The 24,807-nt window shown below is 38.1% G+C and overlaps 1 protein-coding gene across 3 annotated transcripts in view; it reads left to right on the forward strand.

Moving 5' to 3' along the window:
- PDE5A (phosphodiesterase 5A) overlaps positions 1–24,807 on the forward strand; it is a 124,197-nt gene that overhangs the window by 38,747 nt on the left and 60,643 nt on the right. For all 3 annotated transcript variants that reach the window (XM_075998317.1, XM_075998319.1, XM_075998318.1), the window contains exons 4-7: positions 17,391–17,462; positions 19,042–19,131; positions 21,502–21,639; positions 23,748–23,815. In XM_075998317.1, coding sequence (XP_075854432.1) covers positions 17,391–17,462; positions 19,042–19,131; positions 21,502–21,639; positions 23,748–23,815 — 368 coding nt within the window. The remainder of the gene's footprint in view (positions 1–17,390; positions 17,463–19,041; positions 19,132–21,501; positions 21,640–23,747; positions 23,816–24,807) is intronic.

The following is a 24,807-nucleotide window of genomic DNA, read 5'->3' on the forward strand; positions in this document are numbered from 1 at the left end:
GCCATGCAAGAGAGAGTGAGCAAGGAGGAAGCAACAGTGCCTTGTATGACCTGGTCTCCAAAGTTGCACGCCACCAAGACTTGCCGTATTCTGTTCTGTAGAAGTGAGGCATTAAATCCTGCCCAAACTGAAGGGGAGGGAAATTGGGATTCACCTCTCAAAGACAGTAGCATCAAAGAATTTGTGGAGATATTTTAAACCCACCAGAATTAGTGTTAATACATTGTTATTATTTATTCTGTATAGCATATAAATCTATATTTATTATTTTTCTTTAAAACTGGCCAGATGGTAAAAGAGGTACTCTGCTCATTAAAATAATATTTTGAAGTCATTTTTTCTCAACCTTTCATGTACTGAAAAATGATACAAACTACCAGACACAACACAGACTGGGTTTACACAAAGGTAGTAAGTTGGAGTTCAGGCTTGGCTTGAGTCAAAGGGAAAAGAGGAAGTAGAGAATTAAAGACCAAGGAGAAAAATAGCAAGATGTGTCTACCTCTTTGTGTGGTGGCAAATGATTGAGGTGTTATTAGAAAAAGACTTTTAAAATGTGCCACAAATGATCTTTTACATGAGATCACTGCATGTGATGATGAGTACTTTGGTGCTTACTATCCATGGGGATGCTCATTGCTGTGTCTTTCTGCACCTTTATTTTCTGCATCTGTTCGTGGACCAAAAGCAGGGAGAAGAATGTGTCAGTTACTTTGGAATAGCGTTTGCGTGAGTATAAACTGGAAGGAGGGAAGTGCGTGGAAATGAGGCCACACAGGTAGGCAGGGCTCAGGAAGAGCCCCCTAATGCCAGGCAAAGGAGGTGCTGAATTTTCTTTAAGCCAGGAAACGTTTGTTGTTATTTAAAGATCTGTGTGGCCACAGCATTAGGTCTGAACTGTTTCTTTGTTTAATATTTAACCCAGAGCCACATAATTGGACACTTGATAGATTTAGATAATTAAATAATTTCCATGTTTGCTCATATACAGAAAGAGTACTGTGTCTAGAGGCAGAAAAGCTGGTAAGGAGGTTTTTGGGGATTTGTTAAGCTTCTGTTGGAGAGGTCAAGGAATTAAATTGATGGAGGAAGAATTTAAAATACTTCCTAGGTTTTTAGATAGGTTGTAAGAGGGAGAATTATGATATTCCCTAAAATAAGACATATAACAGAGAAAATTGGCTTGTGGGGAACAAAACAATTAGCTCTATTTTTGCATGTGTTTTTTTGCATAAAGATTAATAGTCTAATACTTCTCTACCCTCAAATCTCTACACTGCCTCCCCACCCCCACATTCACCTGACAGCCTTGCCTACTCTTTCAGTGAAAGATAAAGCAATGAGAAGAACACTTCACAACAGAACTTCCCCTGCTTCTTTCTGTCACTTCAGTGTCCGAGTCTATATACCCTGGTTTCCCTTTTGCTTCTAAGAATGAACCGTCTGAATCAGGGTCAGCCCAGCTGCTCAATGACGCAGCTAGCATTTCTTCTCTCTGTCCAGAATCATCAACGTTTCCCTTTCTACCAAGGGAGGGAAAGCTGATGAGCTGTTTGCTCATCAGCATACAAATACGATGCTATTTCTCCTATCTTAAAAACAAAAACAAAACACTCATTGGACCACACTTCTTTCAGAGACTGCTGCATTTCTCTGATCACCATCAGAGCAAAACTGTTTCAAGGAGTTATTCAGGCCATGTTTGGTGTTTCCATTTCCTTTTATTCTTTCTTGAAAATATTCCATCCAAGCTTTCACCTTCACCACATTCCCCTGTCTCTCCCCTTCTCCTGAGGCCTCCCTATTCCCTGAGGCACAATATTGAAATTAGGCCAATTAATACAATGTCCTCTAAGTGTTCAGATGTTCACTTTAAATCAAAACCTAGAAGTGATTAAGCTTAGTGATGAAGGCATGTCAAAAGCCAATGTAGGCCGAAAGCTAGACCTCTTGTAACAAATAGCCAAGCTGTGAATGTGAAAGAAAAGTTCTTGAAGGAAATTAAAAGTGCTACTCCAGTGAACACACAAATGATAAGAAAACAAAACAGCCTTATTGCCGATGAGGAGAAAGTTTGAGTGGTCTGGATAGAAGAACAAACCAGCCACCTTGAACCCGTAAACTAACACCTAATCCAGAGCAAGGCTCTAACTCTTCTTCAGTTCTATGAGAGTGAGGGAGGTGAGGAAGCTGTGGGAGAAAAGCTGGAAGCCAGCAGAGGTTGGTTAATGAACTTTAAGGAAACAAGTCATCTCCAGAACATAAAAGTGAAAGTTAAGGAGCAAGTGCTGATGGAGAAGCTGCAGCAAGTTATCCAGAAGATCTAGCTAAGATCATTGATGAAGGTGGCCACACCAAAAAACAGATTTTTCAATGTAGGTGAAACAGCCTTCTATTGGAAGAAATGCCATTGAGGACTTTCGTAGCTAGAGAAGAGAAATCAATTCTGGCTTCAAACCTTCAAAGATGGGCTAACTCTCTTGAGAGGGGCTAATGTAGCTGGTGACCTTAAGTGGAAGCCAGTGCCCATTTACCATTCCAGAAATCCTAGGGCCCTTAAGAATTACGCTAAATCTACTCTGCTTGTGCTGGGACAACAAAACCTGGATGGCAGCGCATCTATTCACAGCATGGTTTACTGAATATTTTGTCCTTTTTAAAAAATTTTAGTAGAATTAGTGGGTATAAGTTAAATTCTGCTACACGTATATATTGTGTATTGGTGAAGTGTCGGCTTTTGTACCCATCGTTCAAATAGTATACATTGTACCCCACAGGTAATTTTTCATTCCTTACCCTCCCATCCCCCTTTTGAGCTCCCAGGGTCCATTAAACCACTCTGTGTATCTTTGCATAGCCATAGTTTAGCTCCCACTTATAACTGAGAACATGTGGCATTTATTTTTCTGTTCCTAAGTTACTTCACTTAGGATAATGGCCTCCAGTTCCATCCAAGTTGCTGCAAAATACATTACGTTATTTTTTTACGGCTCAGTAGTACTCCATGGTATGTGTGTATGTGTGTGTATACATTTTCTTTATCCACTCATGAATTAATGGATACTTAGGTTAATTCCATATCTTTACAGTTTTGAATTGTGCAGTGATAAATAATAAGTGTGGGTATCTTTCAGATATAATGATTTCTTTTCCTTTGGGTAAATACCTACTAGTGCAAGTGATAGATCTACTTTTAGTTCTTTGAGAAAATCTCTATACTGATCTCCATAGAGGTTGTACTAATTTACATTCCCACCAATAGTGTATAAGTGTTCCCTTTTCACTGTTAGCTATCACAGCATCTATTGTTTTTGACTTTTTAATAATGGCCATTCATTGTGGTTTTAATTTGCTTTTCTCTGATAATGATGTGTTGAGCATTTGTCTATCTTATTTTGAAAAATGCCTGTTCATGTCATTTGCCTACTTTTTAATCGGGTTGTTTTATTCTTGCATAGTTGTTTGAGTGCCTTATAGATTCTGGATATTAGTCCTCAGATGGATACAGAGTTTGTGGGAGATATTTTCTCCCATTCTGTAGGTTGTCTGTTTACTCTTTTGATTATTTCTTTTTCTGTACAGAAGATTTAGTTTAATTAAGTCTTATTTGTCTGTTTTTATTGAATTTGCTTAGTCTTAGTCTGAATTTTTTGCCTAGGCCAATGTCCAGAAAAGTTTTTTCCAAGGGTTTCTTCTAGGATTTTTTGGTTTCAGGTCTTACATTTAAGTCTTTAATCCATCTTGAGTTAATGTTTGTATATGCTGAGAAATAGGGATCTAGTTTCATTCTGCATGTGGCTATCGTATTTTCCCAGCATCATTTATTGAATAGTGTGTCCTTTTCCTCATATATGTTTTTATCTGCTTTGTCAAAGATCAGTTGATTATAAGTATATGGTTTTATTTCTGGGTTCTCTATTCTATTGATCTGTGTGTCACTTTTATGCCATATTCTGTTCCATTGATCTGTGTGTCACTTTTAGGACATTATCATGCAGTTTTGATTACTATAGCCTTGTAGTGTAATTCGAAGCCAGATAATGTAATGCCTCCAGATGTGTTCTTTCTTTGCGTAGGATTACTTTGGCTATTTGGGCTCTTTTTTGGTTCCATATGAATTTTAGAATTGTTTTTTTCTAACTCTGTAAAAAATGACATTGGTATTTTGATAACAATTGCACTGAATCTGTAGATTGCTTTGGGAAGTATGAACATTTTAACAATATTTATTCTTCCAATCCATGAACATGGGATGTTTTTTCATTTGTTTATGTCATCTACAATTTCTTTCATCAGTGATTTTTAGTTCTCTTTGTAGAGATTTTTTACCTCCTTAGTTAAGTACATTCCTAGGTCTTTTTCTTGCGGTGATTGTAAATGGGATTGAGTTCTTGATTTGGTTCTCAGTTTGGTCATTATTGGTGCATAGAAATGCTATTCATTTTTTATATCAATTTTATAAACCAAGACTTTGCTGAATTTATTTATCAAATCTAGGAGTCTCTTGGAGGAGTCCTTAGGATTTTCCAGGTATAAGATCATATTATCAACAAACAGATAATTTGACTTCTTCTTTTCCAATTTGGATACCCTGTATTTCTTTTCCTTGATTGATTGCTTTGGCTAGGACTTCCAGTACTATGTTGAATAAAAGTGGTGAAAGTAGGCATCCTTGTCTTATTTCAGTTCTCAGGGGGAATGCTTTTTAGCTTTTCCCCATTCAGTATGATGTTGGCTGTGGATTTGTCATATATGGCTTTTATTACTTTGAACTATGTTACTTCTAGGCCAAGTTTTTTTGAGGGTTTTTATCATGAAGGGATGCTGGATTTTATCAAATGCTTTTCCATGTATGTTGAGATGATTGTATGGTTTTCGTTTTTAGATCTATTTATTGGTGAATTGCATTTATTGGCTTACATATGTTGATGCATCCTTGCATCTTTGGGATAAACTCACTTGATCATGGTCAATTATTTTTTGATATGCTGTTAGATTTGGTTTGCTAGCATTTTGGTGGGGGGGGATTTTTGCATCTATGTTCATCAGAGATATTGGTCTGTGGTTTTCTTTTTTTGTTTCATCTTTTCCTGCCTTTGATATCAGGGTGATACTGGCTTCATAGAATAAGTTAGGGAGGATTCCCTTCTTGTCGATCTTTTGGAACAGTTTCATTTACTGAATATTTTAAACCCACTGTTGAGACCTAGTGCTCAGGAAAAAAAAATTTCTTTCAAAATAATAATCATTGACAATGTACCTGGTCACTGAAGAGCTCTGATAGAGATGTACAAGATGATTAATGTTGTTTTCATGCCTGCTAACACAACATCCATTCCTCAGCCCATGGATCAAGGAGTAATTTTGACTTTTAAGTCTTATTATTTAAGAAATATTAATACATTTCAAAAAGCTATAGCACTATAGATAGTGATCCCTCTGATAGATCTGGGCAAAGTAAACCGAAAGCCTTTTGGAAAGGGCTCACCATTCTAGATGCCATTAAGAACATTTGTAATGCATTGGAGGAGGTAAAAATATCTACATTAACAAAAGTTTGGAAGAAGTTGATTCCAACCCTCGTGGATGACTTTGAGGAGTTCAAGACTTCAGTGGAGGAAGTACATATGTGGTAGAACTAGAATTAGAAGTGGAACCAGAAGATATAGCTGATTGTTGTAATGTCACGATAAAACTTTTAACAGTTGAGGAGTTGCTTATGGATGAGCAAAGAAAGTAGCTTCTTGAGATGGAATCTTGGTAAATTTGCTGTGAATATTGTTAAAATGACAACAAAGGATTTACAATAGTCCATAAACTAAGTTGATAAAGCAGCAGCAGAACTTGAGAGGATTGACTCCAATTTTGAAATTTTTGTGGGCTAAATGCTATCAAACAGCATCACATGCTATAGAGAAATCTGTCGTGAGAGGAAGAGTTGATCAATGTGGCAGACTTCATTGTTGTCATATTTTAAGAAATTGCTGCAGCCACCCCAACCTTCAGTAACCACCACGCTGATCAGTCAACAGCCGTCAACATCAAAGCAAGACCGTCCACCAGCAAAAAAGTTACAACTGCTGAAGGCTCATTAGCCTTTCTTAGCAGTAAAGTACTTTTGATTAAGATGTATATATTATTTTTTAGACATAATGCTACTGCACACTTAATAGACTATAGCATAGTATAAACATAACTTTTATGTGCCCTGGAAAACCAAAAAACTATGTGACTTTCTTTATTGCAATATTTACTTTATTGTGGTCTGGAACCAAAGCCACAATATCTCTGAGGTGTGCCTGTAAGTACTTCATTATATATTGCCTGGCACAGCTGTGTAGAAGGGGACATGTCTTTTTTTTTGCTGGTAACAGCTACAGCTAGGAGTTTTGCTAGTGAGGCAGATGTCTGCATCTGTGCGTTCATATGTGTTTAGCTTTTCGCCTCATCTATTTGGAGACAAAACACTTAGAGGCAAATTTATGTCTTGGCTCTGATGACATAACAGACTATGTTCTCTGTCTGAAAGATCTGTTGAGTGTAAATAAAGCATATCCATTATTATGGATATATGCATTACACATACACTTTTTTTCTTGGCTCCCTTAATGCTAAATGGCATGGGTATCTAGCTTCCCATGGCTATCAGTGTGGTCAGCTGGACCAGTAGAAGTAACAGCAGTGATCTGAACACTCAGTTAACTCTGCCTATTCAGTGTTCTTATGCATGAAACTTACTTTTTTTTTTTTTTTTTTTTTTTTTACCACTTTTGCTGTGTTATTGCTCCTCTGTTAACATTAGGTACACATTATGGGCATACCCCTTAACCCTGTGATTATCAGGAAGCTTTACTAACACAGCATTTTACATGATAGAGAGACATGGACTCATTATAAGGGCAGGCAGTGCTGGAATAAATTTGATTCTGGTTTAACAGAGTCGAAGTCCAACAGCAGCGTCCAGGGTAAGCCTGTGCTTTGCAGGCCAGCACCTGCAAAGCACGCAGGACACCACCCTTAAAATAAATCTTAGTTATTAAATAGGTCCCGGGCTCTGACGTCATTTTCGGCAATGTCCCATGTGAAGGTGGGCACAACAGTATGGAACTATCCTGATACGAAGTACAGTTTGTACAGTATATGTTGATATACAGATTTTTTTTTTAATTGGGATTTCGGGCTTATTCCCAACTGAGCAGGGAGGCAGACTGTGAAGGGAAGAGCTCTGACTTTATGGCAAAAACGACTTGCTCCTGAGTGCTGGCTTCAGAGCAGGGATTCCTTAAGCCACTCTCCTCGTCTCCCTGTGCTGCGGGCGGCTGGTCTGTCACTCACGTTTTGATATGAAGCACCAACACGCTGCGTAGTGTTGAAAGTCCTAGTGAGAGGAGGAACGTGACAGTGCCCACTACAGAGTTCTCACCTAGTGGGGGCATAAGAGAATGTCTGTCTCCTCCTTTTGAGAATGCTAGGAAGTCAGATACATGGAGGAATGGAAAATTAAACAACAGTAAACACTCAGCGTACCCTGCCATGGGAAAGACAGCAGGCTCCTTTTTGCTATGTAACCTTTGTGTCTCTGGCAGTTTTTAAGAGGCATATAAGGAGACTTTGCTCACAATGGCTATGCGATGTTTGTCTCTGGACTGAATCTCTATATCCCAAGGGACAGAAAGGTCCAATAAAAAGGAAAAAGGTCCTTGTGGCTCTAGGTTCCAGACTTTTACCTCATTCCTTAAAAGCTAGTGTGGCAGAGAGTTTAGTATCTGGCAGGGAGGAGGAGTTCTGTTGTTGTCGTTCAAAGGAATGAGAATAAACACTAGCATCAGTAATTACACTGACTGTTCCCTTGTGTGGAAGGAACCCAGTCTCAGGGTGACTTTATTCCCACAGGATGTTCCCGGGGGCAGAATAGCTGCTGGCTGCGGAGGCCATGTGTGCCCTGACCCCGTCTGAGAGCCCCCAGAGTGCTGGTGGTGCAGAGCAGATGGTCAGGACTTCCGCCTGCTTCCCCACCACCCAGCAGCTGGGAGCTTGGCACTTGGGCCTCCACTTTCACATACCTTCAGCAATCACAGATTCGCTTGTTTTTAAAATACTTTTTAAAAATTTAGTTAAAATTTGCACGCAGTAAGATACACAGATCTTAATGTACAATTCAATGAGTTTTAAAGAATATGGGTGCGTCTGTGTAACTAGCACTCTCCAGGCAGTCCCACCACCCTTGGGCAGCACTGCTCTGATATCTGTGAGCCCAAGTTGCTTTGGCTTTTTCTTAAAAAATCTGCTTACTTTTGAGACTACATTTTATTATCCATGTCTCCCTGATAAAAAGGATTTTTTTTTTTATGTTGCATAAGTGGTTTTTGGCTATAAAACTTGTCACAAAACTTATAATCTAAGTCAGAGAAAGCAACTTTATAGCAGGACTTTGTTTCTCAAAATTATAATTTTGAAATTACTACATTCCCTTTGATGAAAATATGCATTAATAAGATAAGCATACATATGAGTTCCAAAGACGAGGCTTTGGTGTGTGCTAGAAAACCCTTGGTCTTTGTGATTCCTTTAGTTTAAAAGAATTGTCCTTGAGAACCTGTATTTTATGCTGTTGCTGGTTTCAAAAAATGTAGACTTTGGGATCAGAACTGGAGACTGTCTGGGTCTGCACCCTCTTGGATTAGCTGTGTGACTCTTCTGAACATCGGGTTGCTCTGTGATAAAGTGACAGTAATAATTAAGGGGTTAAGCAAGGATTAAGTGAACTAAAAGATACAAAGTATTGGCCATGTCACAGGCCTGCCCTTCTCCTTTTTTTAATGGTAAATTTTTTAGCATATAGATTTTTCTGACTTTGGCTCGGAAGAGATTTATTAACTATATTAGAGACACTGGCATTGATCATGTACTTCGGCTGCCAGTTATCTTCAGGACACTGCTTTTTTATATCTTGTAACTTCCTAGAAGCTTCTCTGCAACTTGACTGCCTATTCCTAGCCATACAGGCTGCAAGAGTAATCTGTTGATAAAAGCATTTTTCTCCTATATTCATACTTGTCTCCCAACCCTGATAGGTCCTTAGACTTTCTCTTGAGATAAATATTAATAGTAGATACAGAGGTGCTTGTATATACAGAAGGATAAAAGGGATTGCAACCAAATAAAATCAGTCTTACCAGTCATTTAAAGAAATATCAAACCTTGATTCTAAAATTCATTAATAAAAACCCATCAACCCAAAAAAGCAACTAAAAAGGTCAAAATTGGCAAAGGTACATACAGGGCACATAGAAGAGGAAACCAATATAACCAATGCAAATTTCTAAAAATGTTCATTCTCTCTAGTAATCAGGAAAATACAAATTAAAGCAACAGTGAGATACAGTTTTTTATACCTACCAGATTGGCGAACATTAAAAAAGCCCGATAATACCAGGTCCTGGCGAGATGTGAGGTTAACAGAAACTCCCATGCATTGGAAGTATAGATATAAATTTCTATAATCCTTTTGAAGATTTAACCAGAGAAGTTCCTGCATAAGATGTTCCTCCATAGATTATTTGTAGCAGCTATAATTTGTGAACAACCCAAATACTCATCATTTGGAGATAAAAAGAATAAAGTTTGGTATGGCATACAATTTTGTATATAAAATGAATGAACAGATCTGTATGAATTCATAAAAAAACATTGAATATGATCACAAGTTGCAAAATGATGCATAAGATTTCATTTAAGAAACCTTTTTGAAAGAAAAAGTACTATGTCTTGTTGACAGATTTATATACTTGTTAAGAGTATAATGAATGATGTTGACAGGAGGCACAGAGGGGAGAAGAATAGGACTGAGAAGAGAAAGTCTAATTTAATTTTCTATTGATTTAATAATAATAATAATACAAAGGATATCACCAAATATTAACATTTAGTAATTCTGCATAAGTTGTTCTCAAAGTATCTTTTGTCCCTGGACCTGCAGCATTTGGCATCATCTGAGAACTTTAAGACATAGTAATACAAATTCTTAGGCCCCAGCCCCAGCCCAGATCTACTGAATCTGAAACTCTGAGGATGGGGCCCAGGAAACTGTTTTAACCAGCCTCACACTACCGATGTTCTAGATGAGGAAGACATGGGTGTTTATTATCTTATTCTCTGTGATTTTCTGCATTTTTAAAACTAAAAATTTAATAACATCCAGCTTTTCTTTCCTCCTTCTCTCAAAGTCCTTCTAGGCCAGGGGTCCTCAAACTTTTTAAACAGGGGTCCAATTCACTGTCCCTCAGACCGTTGGAGAGTGCGCACTGTGGGCCCAGGACAAGTCGGCTGCTGAGCAGGACAGGCAGTGGCAGCAAAAACACCCGGAGGGCCGGATAAATGTGCTAAAAGGCAGCCCGGATATGACCCACAGGCCATAGTTTGAGGACTGTAAGTTCAACCCCATAACTAAAGGCACATTAAGAACATAAACTTACAGCCACATAAAGTTCTCAGATGTGGAGAGGTTTCTTAATATCAAGCAAAAGGTAGAGAAAAAATAGATAGATCTAATGAATTATTTGAATATGAATTGCCGAGTCAGTAGATCACCCTAAAAATTTTGATAGCCATTGATACTTCTCCCATTATCAAAAACAAATACCTTTCAAGCATTGTGTGCATTCAGAACAATGTATTGATGATAACATAAGGCATAAGGTATAAATCATGTTCTCAGAAAATAATCTAATTTGAGGGTATGTGAGTAGAGAAAATGGGGTTAAAAAGGAAAATACCCTGTTGTCAAGATGTACGGCATAAACAATTGCACAGAATTTCAGAGGAGTAGGTTTGAAGGGAAGGCTTTTTGGAAATTTTGCCTCAGTAGAGAAGGTATAAGGCTGTATTTCAAGGAATGATGTGAACAAAGGTCATTGTAGTATTCTACCTTAAAGAATTGTGGGAGTGATCTCAGTTCAAGTTGAAGGTGTGGAATGTTAGGCAGGGTCTTTAGCTTTTACTCTATAGATGGATGAAAGCAGTAAAAAGTTTTTAGAAATGAGCCGATCTGCATATGCAAAACTCTTCCAAGAAGATAAATTTGACTTAAGTGTCAAAGATGGACCTAAGGCAAGAGATGTGAAGTCCTTCAAAGAAAGTGAGGATTACTCCAGCAGACCTTTACTGACAAAAAAAAAAAGAAAAAAAAGAAAAAAAAGAAAAACAAAGAAAGTGAGCATTTGGATGGTGGAACACAAGATGTAATAGGGGGTAAAGAAAAGTGAAAAAGGAATATAAGAATGTGAGAATAATTTAATGGAGTGTATTAGTTTCTTATTGCTGTTATTAAAAAATTTAGTTATTTAAAATAACACAAATGTATTATTTTATAGCTTTGAGGTTAGAGTCTAAAATAGTTGTCACTGGGCTAAAATCAGGGTGTTGCTGTGTCCCTGTGTGGAGTCTCTAGGGAACCATCTATTTTCTTGCCCTTTCTAGCTTGCACAGGCTACCCACACCCCTTGGCTCACAGCGCCTTCCTCTGTCTTCAAATCTCCCTTTTACTCCAGTCCTCTTGTCTTCCTCTCTCCTGTATGAGGACCCTTTAATTGAAAAAAAAAATTAAATATAGCAAAGACCAATGTGATTACATTGGGCCCACCCAGAGGATTGGGGATGATCTCCCTTTCTCCAGATCATTAACTTAATCATGTCAGCAAAGACTCTTTTGCCATTTAAGGGTAACAGATGTTGCAGAGATTTGGATAAGGACATCTTTGGGGGTCACTGTTTTACCTACCACATGGAATATTGTAACCTGATATTTGCCTAAGATTTGGAAGAGAGGTGTAAAAGCCTCTCACTTTCATTTCACTCATGTGTAGAACAGGGGTGGAAAGGGTATGGTGGTGACACTCTAATTAGAGCGAATGTCAGCTCCGTGAGGACAGGGATTTTTTCTGCATTGTTCCCTACTGTATCTTTGTTGCCCAGAATGGTGACTAGTACATACAGGCACTCAGTGGTTATTTGTTGAATAAAGTATTTATTGCAGAATGAATGAATGAGTCAAAGAGAAGTTTGAAAAGAGCACTGGGGAGAATTTCCTCCAGCTCCTGTGTATAATGTTAAGTTCTAGTTTTCCTGGCGACGCATGGGTTTCGACTCAGGTTGGAATGCTGCCATTCCCGCGAGAGGGACAGCTTCCTTTCCTCCCTTGCCTGCAGACTCCGTGCTGAGCACCCCTGAACTGGGAGTGGGGAAATGGACTGGGATTGGTGTTTGGCCTCAGTAAATGTCTGGGGCAGCTGCTTATTGAAGAAATGTTGCACTGGGGCAATGATCAGTCGCCCTGAAAGAGCCAGCTGTCACATTCCACGCTGCTCGCCCAGCCAGAGTCAGGTCTTGCCCTTTGCATTCCTAAAAGAACAGTCAGCCCTGTGAGGACATGATATCCATTTATGCTGTGTAAAGTGCTGGTAAAATATAAAATAGAGTGTCTTTGTGCTTCAAACAATAGCATGCAGTATCTATATCTGGGAGTATAGGTAGCCAGCAGGTAGGCAGAAGGGAATGGACTTTCTGGTATGGAAGCTAATGTTTTTAGGGGCTTTGCCTCTTACATATGAAGTCTCACGTACACTTGTAAGAAAAGCTGACATTTAAAACCCTATGGTGAACAGTTACTTGATTTGAAGACAGTGAACTAATATGTTTAAAGGAGCAACAGATGACAGCAAGACGGAGGACTTTACATGAACACAAGAGGTTAGAGGGTACTAGTTTTGCTCAGGGTCTTTGGAAGTCAGAGAATTAAACTGTTCTTTGTCTTTTACTATCTATGTGACCTTAAACTATCTCTTTCCTTCTATTTTTACCTAGTGTTTTATCAGTGTTGTTTTCAAAATGTCATCTGGGGATGGCACATATACATATTATCATAGATACATAGTTGTCCCTCGGTATCCATGGGGAATTGACCGCAGGACCCCACTCCACCCCGCATATGAAAATCAAGTCCCTTATATAAAACCGCATGGCGTTGGCATGTAACCAGTGCACATCTTCCTGTAAATTGTAAATCATCTCCAGATTATTTATTCCTAATACAGTGTAAATGCTGTATAAATGGTTCTTTTCTATTTGTGTTATTTTTATTATCATATTATTTTCATTAGTTTTTTTCCCAAATATTTTCAATCACAGTCAGACACGGAGGGCTAAGTATGTTTTCCTGGTCTAATAGTCTCTTGAGAGAACTTGTTTTTTAAATAACAATTATATTCAAGTAATCATTCCTTAAACAAATTAATCTCTAATATTTAAGGCACTGTGGCTCATGGCTGTAATCCTAGGACTTTGGGAGGCCAAGGCAGGAGGATTGCTTGAGGCCAGGAGTTTAAGACCAGCCTGAGCAACATAGCAAGACCCCATTTCTGGAAAGAAAAAAAAAAAACAACAAAAATTAGCCGGGCATGGTGGCGCATGCCTGCTGTACCAACTACTCGGGAGGCTGAGGCAGGAGGATTTCTTGAGCCCAGGAATTTGAGGTTACAGTGAGCTATGATGATGCCATTGCAGTCTGGCCTGGGCAACAGAGCAAGATCATGTTTCAAAAAAATAAATAAATAATTGGTTACCAGAAGGGATGAAAAATTCATTGTTGGAAGTCCTCATTCTGTGAAGTTGCCTAATGGTAAATGCCTTACTTTAATACTAGAGGGAAAAAAATACTAGAGGAAAAAAAATACTAGAGGAAAAAATTAAACATAGTAAAGACCTAGTGTTTAGGGGACATACAAGGTAGGTTTTGAAGCCTATGAACAAGACTTCTGCAGACTGAACAGATAAAGAAAAATACCCCTGTTCTGCAAACAAGTAGAAGACAATATTTCACCAGAAACAGCTTTAAAAAGACACAGCTGAGCTCAAAAAAGGGACAATCCCAGGTGCCAGAAACAAAGAGGGGAACCCAAAGTAAGAAAACCGAGCAACCAGAGAAGCCACATGGGCTCATAGAGGTCTGAGATTGAGTGTAGTGCGATTAATGATTAATGTCCGAGGATAATACCTGCAGGCCGTGGGATAAGCCCACTCTGCAGGGCAAGCTGAAACTAGACTCGGGGACAGCCTAGATCTGTCAATGGTCCGTCCAGGAAACGGCCTAGCAGAACTCCTCCAGCAGCCAGGGGAAGCTGCAGGGAAGCTTGCCTTTTGCCTGGAGCTGAGAGAAGGAAGAGACAGGCGTTAACCATGAAAACACACACCTGTGCTACACACAGGTGGGGCGTCCAAATTCCCACCACTAGTGCAGCATAAAGCCAACGGAATCACTGTTTATGGACACGTCGTTACTTGGAACGTGGGACTCTCGTGGAAAATGGGACTCTCGTGGGAAACAGTCCCTGCTGAAGATGAATTTACAGCCAAAATTAAGTACATTCAAAGAGATAAAAGGAAGGAGAACAGGCACTGGTATTTAAAGGAAGAAGGAAAAAAAAAAGAATAGATAGGCTTTAAAAAAACCCAAATACAAATTCTAGAAATGAAAAATACAGTTACTGAACTGCATGAACACTTGTGTGAGTTGAAGATTGTGAATAATGACATATATGTAGAATGGTTTCAGAGACATTGTTCTTTTATGCAGAGAGAACACTTTTCAGCCCACAGTTAGAAATAATACTTACCTTGTAAGTATTCCTGACTATAAATCCTACAGATTAAATTTTAAGTTGAGTTGGCATACAGGTTTAAATAAAGGGAGAGCTCTAGGGACCTTCCCCATGTCTACCGAAGAAGCCTTGCTTGTTTTGTTTTGTTTTGTTTTGTTTTGTTTTGTTTTGTTTTGTTTTGTTTTGTTTTGTTTTGTTTTTGAGACAGAGTCTGGTTCTATCTCCTCAGCTACAGTGGCATCATGGTAGCTCACTGCAACCTCCAACTCCTGGGCTCAAGCGATCCTCCTGCCTCAGCCTCCCGAGTAGCTGGGACTACAGGCGTGTGCCACCATGCCTGGCGTGTTTTTTGTTTTGTTTTGTTTTTTGTTCATGTTTTGTAAAGATAGGGTCTTGCTCTTACTCAGGCTGGTCTCAAACTCCTGGCCTCAGGAGATCCTCCCACCTCGGCCTCCCAGAGTGCTAGGATTACAGGCGTGAGCCACCACACCCGGCCAGAAGCCTTGTTTTAAGTCCTCTTCTACTGCAGTGGAAGATGCAGCAGACCCACTGGAATAGGCTGTATTTTGTTGCTTTTGTAGTAGGGATGTACTACTACAAAATGATGTAGTAGATGTTTCCTGACCCACCCATAAAACATTTTATATCTTCATCTCTTCCAATTCTTCTGTACGATCCCAAATCATCATTCAGTCGCCCAGTTTACAGATCACTGAGTAGGCTCAGAGTGTCTGTGGCCAGCAGCCATGGACCATGGTGACCTTGACCTCATTTTCAAGCTACATCAGTGACCTCATGTAAGCAGCGTGATTACTGTTACTACTCTCGACTTCAGAAGATACATCGTGCAGCTGATTTTATTTCTTTTAAGACTTTGAAAAAACTATCATCTCACTGTCAACTTATGGTGATATAATGGTGGAGTAAAATGTTAATGTAGTTTGAGCACTGGTTATTTAATGAGGAGCTGGGCTTTTGTGTCTTTATATTTTTGAATGAGCAGGAGCTGTCTCTTCTCTTTCTTGCCTCGTACCTCGCTTCACACAGCCGCAGGCACAGAGAGCGTGTCAGCACATATTATTTGCACTGTGTCATTCTCAGAGTTTTGCCTCATAGTTCCTGTATCTGTTTTCAACTCATCTTTCTTAAAATGAGGATTTAAAGTTTGTTTTTTTAAAAAAAAAAAAAGTTAAAGTCATCTATTAAAGAAAAAGAAAAATTAAAATGTCTTCATTTCTGAGCAGCCTTCTCTTACCGACATTAGGACTTCTCCCAGTGCTGTTAGAACCCACAGCCTCTGGTCGTGCCCTCCTGCTGTGCGGCCAGCCTGTGCTCACGGGTCACTCATTCCTGCTTCCAAGCTCCCCAGGGCGGTCTTTTCCCCAGTTTGTGTCACTCTTTGGTACACAGTAGGCACTTGCGTATTTGCGATGTGAATGGATGGATGAATGAATATGTAAACGCTTGAAATAACCAAGTCACACTGCTGTGTCTTACACCCCAGTGATGTTCGGGTGGTTCTCATCAGTTGTATTTCACGTGAGCATGCCTAGCTACAACCCAGACATTTCTGGCCTTAGGCAAATGCTTTCCCAGACATTTAGTCATTGAGGTTGGAGCATCTAGAAATCTGTTAGCTATTTTCAAGAGCTAAAGAGTATACAAAAATAAGAGAGAGTTGAACTAAGGGAAATAAAAAGGCATAGGATAACTGGATAATTCTGCTTTTAAAAAAAAGTATTTAACCTCCTTTTATTCTGGCAGTGGGAAAAAAGGGAAAGGTGTTAAGAAGACTAGAAAACTACATCAGACAGGAATGTATTTTCTCTTCCTTGTTCTGTTATCCTAGAGGGCAACTGTATATCCTATTACTAAAGCTAAGAGACTAGAGTAAGCTGAGAAACAAGGATGAACCATCCACACAAAAGGAAGGACTGCATATTCCTAAAGCGTAGCTAGTTAGGGGATAATAGCTTATTTTACTGATATTAAATTGCAGAAGCAATGAAAGAGTAGAATTTATAATTAATAAAAGAGGAGGTAAAAGTAAGTAGAAGGTCTTAGGTAATAACTCAAAATGAAATTAAAACTAAAGGGTAAGTAAAATACACTTCCAAATATCTTCTGATCTATTTAATATAAGGCTCAGCCTGTTAATCCCTGTTTTGATTTTTAGTAACTTCTTTTCCCAAAAATAAGTCTGTCAAAGGTAAAATAAGTTTCAAGGGCAAAAGTCTCAAAAGCAGTTGGACTCTATCCCTGCACTAAATTATTTCCAGCCTAATGATCCTCTTGCATTCCTTCTGTGATTGGCCCCTTGCCTCTGTTGCAGTTTTAGTAATGAGCATTTAACCCTTTTGAAAGATTATATTTAAAACAAATAATTAAATGTTCATTTTATTATATGCTTTATTTTAAATGTACTCAAAACTTGTTGTTTATGTTCAAAAACTATGGGAAAAAGTGCAGGGTGAAATCACGGAACCCACTATAGTTTGAGCCCCAAGAAATTAAAAACATTCCGAATTCTTATTAGGAAAAAAAAGAATGTAGTAAATGCCCCAGAACTAGTTCAAATGCTGAGGGGTTTTTTTTGTTTGTTTGTTTGTTTGTTTTTTTGTGGCCTGTTACTATTTTAAAGCACGTGTAGAATATTTTCTGTAGACACACTTTGGCGAATTTATACCAGTCATTTCAGTCAGTGAAAAACTTGTCACTTTTCTCTCCTTACACCAGGTGGTTGGCGTAGCCCAGGCCATCAACAAGAAATCGGGCAATGGTGGGACATTCACCGAAAAAGATGAGAAGGTACCGAAACCTGTGTCTCGCACGATGCCAGTTTAGGAAGCTGCTCTCTCTCTGTAGTGTCTAGACCTCTATGATTAGCTGATGCTGGAATTGTTGATCACACACACACACACACACACACAAAACCAACGTGGCTAAAAATGGTCTGCAGTGCTCAGGCGTGTGTCTCAGGCTGAATACGGTGTTGATTTGCCTTGTGGGTACCTGCTTTCTTCAGTCAGCAGAAGCCCCCGAATGCCCTCCTCGCTGTGCTGCCAAGCTCCGCCGGGCCTTGTGCACTGGGGCCACACAGAGGGTGACTTATGGCATTTTAACTGTCTCATTTACCTTTCATCACTGCTATAGAGATCCAACCTTGAGTGAAACCCATAAAAGCCCTGCTCCAAGTTCAGCACTTCTGGTTGGCTAAAAATTGGAATTGCCTCTTGGCGAAGCGAATTTCCAAATGTTTTATAAGCTTTGCACACAGACGGTGGGGCGCCGAGGTGTGAATTCAGGCTGGAGGATGTGAATTTAGCTTCAGAAAGAACAGCAGTCAGCATCACTCTATTACTCTTCTCATTCAGCTCCGAAGGAGTACCTTCCGCATGCCACATGGGCAGGCTTTGCCTTTAAGGATGAAAGCTCTTAACCCAGTTTATAACTTCATTCTGTGACTAAGTCTTATTATTTCTTCTGTTGAACATGCAATTTTATGTATATCATAGTCCGCTGAATTCTTCCTATTCCAAACCCATTGATACTTATGTTGTTCACCTGAATATTAATAGCAGCTTTTGAATTTGGAAGACATTCAAATAAGACAGTTATTTTTATCTCAGTGCTATCAGCTAGATTGGCACCTATGTTAGTTACCCTATTTTAATTGCTTTAGAACATAGCAAGTACGTTTAAAATCAGAGTAATAGACATTTAGCCTCCTGTTCTGCTAATGACACCTGAGAGTATTTGGTTGGAAAACATTGTTCTTAGATTGGCTGTGTGTTCCACCATTATGTTCATAGTCCATTCATGTAAACCTCTCTTGAGTTGACTTGCAATTTTTAGGCTCTGTTCCATCTTGGCAAAATAAATCCTTAATTGTGAATTAAGTATGCCATCTAAAGAATGATTGTAATCAATAATTAATATATTGTGAGCACATCACCCTAGTATAGTATAATGAAAATAATCATATTTAAATTAATATTTGCAACTTTATTGAATATATAACTTTGTTTTTATTGCCAATAATAACAAGTGGGTGAGCTTTCATTTGCCGTGGTAGTAAGTTACAAGCTATTTATATAATTCAGCATAGATCCAAGTCTTAATATCATGCAGAGGCTACACCAAATTTTTCATAGCATGAATTGCGATTTCATATGATATAAAGAGGTTGTTATCTTAGTCCCTCTCTTTTCTCCTTATTAATTTATACCTAATGCATGAGCTTAGGGAGACTGCGCCAGCACTTGACTTCCAGTTGTACCATTTACCTTAGTTTGTATCATTCTAATTTTATGCAGAACAAATGTCTACACTTCTGGCTTTCTAACTGTAAAGATTTTGGATGTCTATTTTCTTACCTGTTTTCTAGGACTTTGCTGCTTATTTGGCATTTTGTGGTATTGTTCTTCACAATGCTCAACTCTATGAGACTTCACTCCTAGAGAATAAGAGAAATCAGGTAAGTCTGATTACTAAAGAGAGAGTATAGAAATTTTTCTTTATTAAAAAATTGTTAAATGTTTTATTCAGGTACTGTATCTAGATGATTAAAAATTCAAATAGTACAGATTCAGTTTCTAAATACATTACCTGTTTTTTTCTAATAGTCATTTCCATTTCCTATTTTCCATGCTCAGTTGCTTTATCACTGTTAGACAATATTCCTTAACTTGAGGGATGAGACTTTATTTGACTTACACTGTCCCTAACTGGCCATTACCGTTATCCTACTACTGTCATTGTATCACTGTTTTAAGTTACTGTATGGGTTGCATTTGTGATGTTACTTAATGGTTGTGGTTCTTGGTCTGTCAGCTACAGACATAACTCTTGATTCCGTACTTTATAAGAGATCTTGGTGTCCCTGGTCCCTTCATCTCTCCTTCCCAACTGCTCTTTAACTCTGCTCTCCCATTCTTTTGTATTGCCCACGTGGGTAACATGTGTTGTGCTACAACCATCATGAATCTTTTTTAAGCTTTGTCTAGGTTAATTCTAAAGTGGCAATTTAAAACAAAGTATTTACAAATACTGTGATTATCTATATGTTGTTCATATTGCCTTTGTTATATAGCTTTTAGTTTTTCCCAATGTTTCTGAGTTTATTTCTTTTTTCCCTTGAACTGTTTGCTTTGGTGTAGCCTTGTGTTCTTGGGTTTTTCCCTAAACTCTGCATGATCTTAGGCTTTCTGTTGAGTGCTTCTTTTTCTTGGAGATGTCCAAATTGAAGATCTCCACTTTGCCTCTTCCAAGCTAAACTGTTTAGCCCTGTGCCTTCTCCACAGTTGTCAAAGAACTTTTCTTCACTGCTTTCTTGGAAAGATTCCATTATTTTCTGGATCCCCTAACTACTTCTTTCTCAGTTTACTTCCTTGTTTTGTTGTAGCACATTCTCAATTACCTACTTACGAAAGGGATTGGTGAGGGAAGCATTCTGAGTCCTTGTGTGTACCCAAACATCTGCTGTACCATCCTCCCACTATGGCTGGGTATAAAATTCTAGACTGAAAAATCAGTTTCTCAGAATTTAAAGGTAGTGCTTTGTCTTCTAATGAGCATCCATGTTGTCCTAATTCTTGGCTCTTTTGTAAATATTTTAAATATATTGGTATAATATGTATAAATATGTAACATGACAATTATACTTTTTTATATTATGTAATATATATATTGTCTATTTGTCTATAAGCTTTTCAGATTTTTTAGCTTTGCTTTTGTGACTTAATTTCACAGTGTGACTGACCCTTTCCTCATTCATCATGCTGGTGCCAGTAGGTTGGAGACTTAAGCAAGCCCTTTGGGTCTATGGATTTCTTTTTTTCATTATTTCTTTGATAATTCATCATATCCACCCTCTGTTTTCCCTGGTGAGAACTGGCGTTGGTGTTAAGGAGATACTGACCCTTCAGCTGCCGTGTACCCAACTGTCCCCTAGCTCCATCCTCGCCGCCCTCCATCCAGCCGCGTTTTTACAAACGCAGATGTGGTCACCGCAGCGCGTCCCAGTCCACACTGCTTTGGAAGACGCGCAGGGCTTCTCGGGCTCTCACTCTGCTTAACTCTTCGGCCTCATCTTCCAGTTCTTTATGCTCTGCGCCCCCACAGAGCTTGATCAGAACTTTCAGTATGCTGCTTTCTCTCAATTCTAATAGTTTTGCCTGCAATGTTTCCCTTCCCCACTTCAACAGAATGATTCCGTCTCACCTTTCAGACCTCAGCTAGGGTAGCGTCACCTCCAGTACGTTTTCTGTAACACCCTTTCTCCCCTTCATCACAGAAGTGCTTTGTGGGGTTAGAAGAAATGTTATGGGGCTTAGAGGAAGGAGAAATTACCAGAAAAAAGACAATGGAAACTCTTAAAACTTCGTTTGCTTTGCATAATATTTACTACTCTCTGTAAAAATATTAATAATGTTGACAGATGTTGATCTCAGAAATTTGGAACAACAACGCTGATAGTGTATATTGTGTACCGCATGTTTAACATGCTTTGTAAATATCAACCTGTTTAATCCTCTCAACAGCCCTATGATTTTGGTACTGTTAATATCCCATGTTCAAGAAATTTGCCCTAGGTCACAAAGCAGGCAAGGAAGTCAGGATTAAAAACTGATTACTCTGGCTTCAGAGCCTGTGACCGCAACAACCATATTAACTAAATTAACAGTCAACAGGGAATTTTATTAATAAGCAGAGACATTTAATACTTAAATGCAGACTTGGTCATAACCTAGTAGATTATATAAACAGTTTATAACCCATATAAATCATCATGCTTTAATAATTACAAACAGTTACTAAATCATAAGCTCCTAATGTTTTTGTCTAGGTGCTGCTTGACCTTGCTAGTTTAATTTTTGAAGAACAACAATCATTGGAAGTGATTCTGAAGAAAATAGCTGCCACTATTATCTCTTTCATGCAGGTGCAGAAATGCACCATTTTCATAGTGGATGAAGATTGCTCCGTGAGTACAGAGTATGACTTTTCTATTTTTAGAAAGGCAGAAACATATATTCCCGTAAACACTGCTTTTAAACCTCATTTTGGCCTCAGAACCCTCTCTCAAACCCACCTGTGTAAGTATTTTATATATATAATATAATATATATATGTGTGTATATGTGTGTGTATATATATATACACACTATATAAAAGCCATTCAGGTTGAAGAGAGATAGGGATGAAGGTGCCTTCAATGTCCCCTTCTCCTCTGTCTGTTCCCCTCCACCTCCCAAATAGTTAGCCTGGGAACATCTGTGCTGCTTCTGTCAGTGGCTGTACTGTCCTGATGGAAAAACACATTGTCATTACGGTGTGCTGACTTTTCCTGATCAGGAACAGTGGTTCCTTTTGAACACGTGGTTGCTTTGAGCAAGTAGACCCCCACCCCCTCATTCTGTGAATGAGTTGGGCATAAACATTTCTTTTTACCAGAAGTTGTTTGGAAACCAAAAGGTGTAGTCCAGTAGAGGCAATATTACTAAAGGAGCCCATATCCTTTGCCAACAATGGAAAACCACTAAACTGTTGTAATTGGTGGATTTCAGTCCATTGATTTATAATGTGAGGAAACATTGCCATTAGATTCAGCGCTCCTGGCATTAGGGAGTTTTCCTTTATGCAATTTCTTTCCCTCCTCAGCCTATGAACCACTGCTTCTGGAGTGTTTCTTTTTGATGCAGTTGTTTGTTTTCTTTTTCCTTTAGTCCCTAAGAATAGGTCGTCCATTTGTGAGTTAATAGAAAAGAGAATTGGGACTGGCATTTATATAGGTCAGTTATAACCCATGTATGATATCTGAAGTGATATTTTGGGGAGAAGTAGAATAATACAAGGTATTCAGCGCTTACTTTATATTAAGAAATTTTAAATAGTTTAGATATAAAGATTGTACCGTATGACCCAACATCTCAACCATTTTATGTGTGTATACATGGTCAGGTGAATGTTTCGGTTAATATAAAATTCTCATTAATATAATATCCAATGAGAATTCACTGTGTTAAGACATAATCAATATTTTCATAGATACTATTTCATCATTTTCAATCAGTTATAAAATCCTTAATACAGAGGTGATTACAACATAGTAGCTATTGTTTTAAAGTTCAGGTCAGAATTTGTTAATGCAATAAATGAATTTATCACTTTTGCTCTGTGACCTGATCTTTCACATTTAATTTCTGAAAGTTGTATCTGAGGCACTCCTTGTTTAGACAACTTAAATATCACTTTAATTAATATTCAGTGCATGCGTTTACCTGTTAACACCGTTATGGTAGCATGATTTGGATCAGTTGGTGCTTTGAAGCATAGCTTAACAACATGCCCGTTAAGATATTTCGCTCATTGACAACTTAAGTTGTTGGATTTAGAAAAGGAATTAGGTGACTTGATGTTCGTTTAAATTATACAATGACTTGATGACCAAAAATATTTCAACAACATGAGCAAAAATCAAAATATAAGCAAGAAAAAAAATGTCTTGAGTTCTTCCATCCCCAAATTAAACTATCATTGCTTTATTTATGTTTTCTCCCAATTCTTTTTTTCAGTTGTAAATAGAGAATGGCTACAATATGCTGTTCTGCTTTTTAATGTAATTTCAAAAGTATTTCTCTATGTTGCTGAAATCTTTGCAATTATTTTAATGATCTTGTGAAATAATACTGAATGATACATCTTTTTAAGAAGACATTTACCTGGGATTTAACAGCAGCAATCAATGTATGTTTAAAAGCCAAAACTTGCGGATTTTCAATGAGCATAGAGGAGTTTTGAAACTAATATATTTATTAATACCTAATAGGAGAAAAACCCCAAATAGTACTCAAAGAAGCATTCTTACAAGTGAAGATCAGAAATGATGTGAACAAAACCTTTAATAATCAGAAACAGCTTTGAGGGTGTTATGAAATGAGTAATTGGGTCAGTTTTGTCTGAGAGTAAGTGAAAATACATTACGAATATTAGAGTCTTTAGTCGATTCCGTAGGACACATATCCTGTATCAAGGTAGTTTCGATACCTTGTCACACTTATTTCTCAGCCTGTGTTGTCATTCTGTTTTCAGGATTCTTTTTCCAGTGTGTTTCACATGGAGTGTGAGGAATTAGAAAAATCATCTGATACTTTAACAAGGTAAAAGAACTTACTATCTATCTGTCCTTATCATAAGTATATAATATTGGCTGAATGGTTCTTTCATGACCAGTTTGACTTGAGACATATAAGCTACAGGCTACTTTTTCCCCCACAGATAATTTTATTTGTGAAAATACTATTCGATGTTATAAGTCCTAGGGTTTTTTGCACCATAGTTGACCTATTGAAGAATTATTTCATATAGTGAATGGTGTTGCAATTAGTGTAAGCCTTAATACACTATTTTTGTGAACGGCTTTTTTTTTTTTTTGAAGACCCAGAAGTTCTGTGTTTCAGTTATGTTTTTTCATTGCATTTTGGACCCTTCTGGAAATGTGATAGGCTTCTGAACAGACTTTCCTGTTAGGTCTGTTCTGATTTGGAATCAGCCATGAGGCTGTAACTAATAACGGAAGGAGGCCTATGGTCCCAGTCGTACCAACACACGTGCCTCCTGTGGCTGGCATCAGATCAGATTGCCACTGTACTTCTCATTGTTTTTAAATTTGTATTTTCTTGTTAATTCTTACTCAGAAACAATATAAAATATTTACATGATGGAGGTTATCGATGTTACTATCCCAAATTTACACGTGCTTTCTGAAGGATTTTGAAATGGGTTTAGAGTAAACTACCAACTGTTTGTCCTCATCTTCCTTTTTTCATCCTTAGCAAAAAACTAGTGTTTGCAAAAGTGACAGAATATTCTAAGAAATAAATCTGCTAGGATAGAGTGTCAGGAATTCTTGGGCATAATGCACTTTATCACATTGTTTATTGTTTGTTTGTTTCCAATTATTTTATTCCTTATTGATATTAAATCTAAAAGCCTCAGGTGGAAATAGAACATTGTCTTAACTTTACTTAAAGTTTCACATACTTTTTCAGTGCAGTTGACCTAATCAGAGAATTATTCACATAGTGAGTAGTATCACAGTATGATCTTCAGTAACTAGTATAAGCTCCTTGGTGGTGGTGCTTTAAAAATA

This window comes from Microcebus murinus, chromosome 27, assembly GCF_040939455.1.
Source record: "Microcebus murinus isolate Inina chromosome 27, M.murinus_Inina_mat1.0, whole genome shotgun sequence".
Lineage (NCBI taxonomy): Eukaryota > Metazoa > Chordata > Mammalia > Primates > Cheirogaleidae > Microcebus > Microcebus murinus.